Here is a 6256-nt window from a genome sequence, read left to right on the forward strand (position 1 = left end):
GGCCGCAAATGAAGAAGGATGTGCACAAGTACATTCAAGAATGTGCACGATGCAGAGTCAAACCACCGGTGGATCATGCCACCTTATACCAAGTGACCATAGCACCTAAATGGAGTCAGTATATAGTTGATTATCTTAAGGGGACTCCATTTCTCGAGAAAATGAGCAAGACAAGGGAACGAGCGATAATAAAGGAAGCAGAAATGTATCAACTGATTGGCAATCAATTGTATAAACAAAACAAAGACAATCAGTTAAGGCTATGTGCATCGGAAAGAGAATACCTGCCAATCCTACAGGAAGCACATGCAGGGCAGGCTGGTGGCCATTTCTCAGCAGAACGCACTGCGCAATTGATTATGTTTGCAGGGATATGGTGGCCGACACTCCTTCAAGACGCGGCGATGTATGTCAAGCGATGTGACGACTGCCAACGTGCAAAAGTTCCTATGCGAATGGACCATATGCCTCTTAGACCTATGCTAGGGACTAGAGCATTTGCCAAATGGGGAATTGATTTCGTGGGTCCGATCACACCGTCCTATAGGAGTCATGCTGAATACATCATTGTGGCTACAGATTACTTAACGAAATGGGTCAAATCAAAAGCCACAACTAAAAATGATGCACGCACCACCGCTCAGTTTCTATATGAAGAAATTTTCACCAGATATGGGCTACCCATAGAAATAATCAGTGATCGAGGAACACACTTTGTCAATGAAGTGATTGAATACTTGATTGACGAGTTCCTTGTCATACATAAGAAGTCAGCTCCATATCACCCGCAAGCCAATGGCTTAGCGGAGAGCACAAACAAAGTCTTATGCACAGTGCTCACAAAAATAGTGAATAACAATTGGACTGATTGGGACCAAAAATTGCACGCTGCAATTTGGGCATATAGAGTGGACTATAAGACTGTCCTAAATACAAAGCACGGCTTCGACAACTCAAACGAAAGCAGCAGCAACATAGATTCAACAAGCAAAAGTGGACTCGGATGTATCAGATTACTCCTTTTGATCTGGATGATGAAGATGTTGATCCTTGCATTCCGATTGAAGTGACCCTGGATAAAGTTCCAAGCTATGCCTTAGTGGATTCAGGAGCTCATTACAACTACGTCACATACAATTTCTTTAATCAGCTGACAGGTGTTCATTTAGTGCCGGAATTTTGCTACTGTGAAGCCTTCAATAATGCAATTATCATAACCAAAGGTTGGGCGGAGATACCCTTGTATATCAATGGCCTGCTGTGCACCCATCAATTTCATGTGTGCGATGTTCAAGATGATTATTCCCCCATCATATTTGGTACAACCTGGCAAAGGAGATACAATGCTTATTTGCACTGGTCAGGTAACCAAATGTACTTTCAAGCAGAGGGAAAGGTCAGCAAAGTGTTGTTTGCAAGCGAGGAGGAGGTCCCTCATCAGCAACTACGAGAACACAATCAAAAATTCCTTCCTCCACCACCTGCGCCTGTTTCAGCAACTGTACAACCGTCACAGCCAAAGGAAATTGTTGATGTTGCATGTCAGGTCAGCATTGAAGAACCAGTGTCACAACCTGCACTTCCTCACACAAAAAAAGGCCTCAACATAAATCCGGAATTCCACAGTTACCTCGCCCAACATACAAGCAAGTTTGGCGGCCAAAACAATCAAATCCACAATCTCCACCGCCAAAGCCTAGCCAACAACTTGTCTGGAAAGCAAAGCCACCACTAGTGCCCAACACATCGACAACATCCAACAAATATAGGTGGACTCCAATCAAACCTGCTAATGTCATTACTCCTATACAGAAAACCAAGCAGGTCTGGCGGCCCAAGCAACCCAAGCCAACAGTTGCTCAACCCCCGCTGCCAAAAGGCAACCACACGGAAATCACAGCTACTCGACAATCCAAACAGTACACCCGAGCCCACCCACCACCCAGGCAAAACAAACCCAAAAGTCCTATTCACTACAAACAAGTTTGGGTTCCTAAACAGCCCACCAAAACTGTCGTTTCGTATAAATGGCAACCCAAACGAAAGATTCCAAACCCGAAACCGGCTACATCCAGGTTGCAATGGCAACCTAAAAAACATCAACAGGTACTCAACACGTCAACATTGGTCAAACCACCACCAATTCTGACCATGTCCGAGAAACTTAGTCTCTTGAAAGCATTCTACCACTTGGAAACCTCGCCAGCACATGCCCTTAAGCAATCTGCTTAAGACCCTCATCTTGCACAGCATTAATTTTTTCATGCACTGACCGAGTATGCATGCATAGGGCTAATTACACGGCCTTGCATAGGCACCAATGTTTTACCCATGCACAACACCACTAGTATGACACAATGTCGTCCGGGAGGACTCCCGATAGGCGGGGGGGAGGCATTCCAAATGCGGACCCAAAATGATGATAGGGCAGTGTATTCAAATGTTTTCCAACTTATTTTGTGTTTTATTGCGAATTTTCTTGACCAAGTTTGCATTTTCCGCCCTGAATAGTGGTAAAAAGGGGAAACTGCCACATATATACCCCTAGATGTGTGTAAATATGTACAAAATTTAGTTTTTAGCTATCTTAAATAAATACGAGATATCGGGACATCCTATGATTTTTCGGATAATTTTTGGAGTGATTTGCTATTTCTTTGCTATTTTTCTCTTTTTATTTTCTAATAAATAGTAATAAGCCGCCAAAAATAAAACAGAGATACAAGAAATGTTTCCTAATATTAGGAAACCCGTAGGAATTTTCAGAATGGATTTCCAATGTCAACAGGTCAGGTTGCGGAAAATGACGGAAACCATATTTTTAATGTGGAAAGGCTCAAAGTGCAAAAGTGATGGAATTTGGCCATACGGTGTCCAAATCGCAAAATTTTTGATCCATAGGTCATCTAACATGTGAGTTGGGACTAACCATGGGGGTGGTTGCACTTGCACATCCTAAGCTCCAGGTATGTATACCCCAAGCACTCATTTCTAACTTCATTTGCTACTTGTCCTTGTGAAAGAGAGCTTGAGAGAGCATATTGCCACCTGCTTCCCCATTGCAGTCATGGCTACCATGAGGGGTAAGTATGAATACTTTTCAAGTCATTTAATGCTTGTTTGACTCATTTACAGGCACGTAACAAGCACACACAAGGCTGGGAAGGCACATTCCCGTAGAAAACACAGCAGACTCTAGAGACCACCAAAGGCTATAGGACTTCACAGAGACCTCAAAGATAGGTCTAATAACAATGCCACATAGGCATATGCTAACCCGAAAGGCCGAGACCAACACAGAGTCAGCAGATGGCTTTGGGAGTCTGGGAAGACACCACACCCAATGTGGATGTCAAAAATGACAAGTGACCACACCAAAAGGGTGGGTGTATAGGGCCTAGCTACAATGTCCCAACACAAAACTCCAATTGCATGTCACTCCTGTGATCCCCCAGACAGTAAGCGCTCTTACTGTCTCTAAGGGATTTTTGGCCAATTTCTCAACTTTGAGCACATATGCACCTCAAAATACATCAATATACATGCATTTGACCCACAAAATCACAAAAGCCCCATCCTTAGACCAAAATCCAAGCTCATCAGTCTGCCAACATCAATCCTGGTGAAGAAACCATGATACCCAATTCCAAGTTGAGAGCCAAGCTCCACAATTGCTTCTTAGAGCCTCTATGAGCCACCCATAAAGCTACATTCTCAAAAAGTTCAAAAAATGCTCAAGAGACATTAAGCGCTCTTACTGTCTCCCATGTCCAGACTACTACCAAAGTTTCTAGATAGCTCCTATACATCACCATGATTACATTGGCTAAGCCTCCTACCAAGTAAAAATGCAAAAAACCATCACTTAGCCATTTCAGTCACCAGCTAGCCAACTCTGGGTGGACCTACTGTTGCCAAGGAGCATCACACTATCAAACTCATCACATCAAAAATCATCAAATGATGCCTTCCAGCTAACCCTGGCATTACAGATCAAAAAACCAGCTCCATATCACTCTGGAGACATAAGCGCTCTTACTGTCTCAATGCCCAGAAGTTCACTTGCACCCCATCAAAAGCTGTATCTAGCCTCATTGCACAACGTTTGTGAAACCACAAGCACTATGCATCAAAATTTCACTAAGTTACCTATTTATACAGCTCACCTACCATCTAGGGTTTGCCATATATCATGGTATATTGCTCCATATTACACCAAAATTGGGGAGTACACTCCACATGCATTGTATTACATGCCTATGCACTCGTTGTCACCTCAAAGTGCCAAAAACACCTACTGGAGACAGTAAACACGCTCACTGTCTGGTGTTGCTAAATTGTCAGTTTTAGTGTTTTGGGCTTGCAAGCATGCTTTATACATATATTTTGAGTGTTACTTGCATTTGATGATCATCAAAGATTCAGTTGAAGCTCCTATCCAGCACTTTGACTAGACACTGACAACTTTCAAGTTGGTGGTCTGCTTACAGGGAAAATGCAAGAAGAAAAGAAGCCAGGCCACTAGAGACAGAAGGGACTGTATAGCAAGAGATGCCTCCAGAGAAACCAATATCTGCACCTGCTACAGAGCTAGAGCCTACTACAGCTGAAGCAGCAGACAAAGAGCTGCAGTTAAGAGAGCGCATGGAGACCCTCCATGAGAGGTATCATTGGAAGAGCCTACGTTGGGAGCAGCGTATACAACACTCTGCAAATGTCGCTCACCTGACTCCCCAGCAGATAAATGAATCTTGGTATGTGCGCATACTTCCCTTTCCACTTGATGAAGTTTGAATCTCTTGATTTCAAGCAGAGTATATTAGCTGAGCTTAAAAGGACAGCAGAGGAGCAGCAGGTGCCAGAGAAAAGTCTTGAACCTACATGGCGACAGAGATGGCTTAAGAAGCATCCAGAATTTCTTATCCATCAAGTCCACGCACCTAGATACATTAAAGAAGATCCTACAGTCTGCCCGTGTCCGCGAGTATACACATGGCAAGAGTTTGAGCACCTTCAGAAGGAGCATCCCACTTGGATGAACTATCCACTACAGCCAGCTCCTAAGCCAGGTGACTACCTTACAGAAGAATATATGATCAGATCATTGACTGAAGCTGAGGAAATGTACAGAGGTCTCCCATACCTATCTACAGGCATGCTAAGGAAAATATGTCAGATGCTACTAACCTGTATACAGGTATACCACCAGACGGAGTTAACCGACACTCCCTGGTTGGGTTTTTTGGAGGGTACAAGAGGCCTATACTATGATCTATCCGGCCAACCAGATGAAGTCATTTTGCATGGATTTTTTTCTCGTCTAATTTTTTTGCCTAGCTACTACCTCCAAACATTCGAAGAGGCTTTCTACACCGGCTTCTTCTCCTATAATTCAAAGATCTTCAACATCGAAGTTGCAGACCTTAGAGCAAGATATGTAAGTTATACAGCGATCGAGTTGAAGCATGGGATCCAGAATATCCCACTATCAGCCATTGAAAAGGAGAAGAAGGCCCAGTTCAAAGCGGCCCTTAAGCTTATGGCAGGGCGCAGATTAGAAAGATGTCCACTCAATTGGACAGATGAAACGCCAAGCACTTAACACACTCCACAACAACCCCATGTCGAGGACGACTTGGTTTAGGAGGGGGGGAGTGTTGCAGCTCAGCAACGGTGGATAGCGGCCACCACTACATCAAGTCAAATCCCCGCCTTTTTGTATTAATTTTCTGCTCTGAAGTCGAGCTCGTAATATTTTTGCTATTCAAATGTAAAGGGTTTATCTTCTGGGGCCATGGGCTTCCAAGTTGTACTGATTCCCAACTCAAGCACACAATTGATTATTGAGCCATGTATCTATGGGAAACCCTCCTCCCACAAGACCTAAGTATAAAGGTCAAAATGAAGGGTTTTGGAGGGATCGATTTTATGAGTTAGAAAAACTCTCTGCGCGGGCAGCTTATCTATTTTTGTGTGTGCATCTTCTTTGATTGCTATCTTGTGTTGCACGAGTCGCATTGCAGAACCGAGACCACAGGCGCATTCAGCTCATCGAACTCTTCGATTCAACGCCAACCATTTGCCACGAGACGCTACTTCACGAGCATCGCCCTACGGACTTACAGGTGAGTTTTAGGGAGTTTAGGGTAGATTTCAGTGAAACCAACCATAGAGTAGGGTAGCTCTCCCTTAGACGCAGCTGTAGAGACCATCTGGGACCATTTATGACAACTTCCATTTTGCTGTCAGACAGTAA

General features: G+C 43.8%; 1 protein-coding gene across 1 annotated transcript; it reads left to right on the forward strand.

The window, feature by feature from the left end:
• The first annotated feature begins 1003 nt into the window (after positions 1 to 1003).
• LOC147434413 (uncharacterized) lies at positions 1004 to 1735 on the forward strand. The gene has a single exon (XM_086489944.1). It carries the CDS (start codon positions 1004 to 1006, stop codon positions 1733 to 1735), a length of 732 nt encoding a protein of 243 aa, XP_086346070.1.
• Positions 1736 to 6256: the final 4521 nt, after the last annotated feature.

This window comes from Adiantum capillus-veneris, chromosome 19 (assembly GCF_014529385.1).
Source record: "Adiantum capillus-veneris isolate H3 chromosome 19, ASM1452938v2, whole genome shotgun sequence".
NCBI classification, from domain to species: domain Eukaryota; kingdom Viridiplantae; phylum Streptophyta; class Polypodiopsida; order Polypodiales; family Pteridaceae; genus Adiantum; species Adiantum capillus-veneris.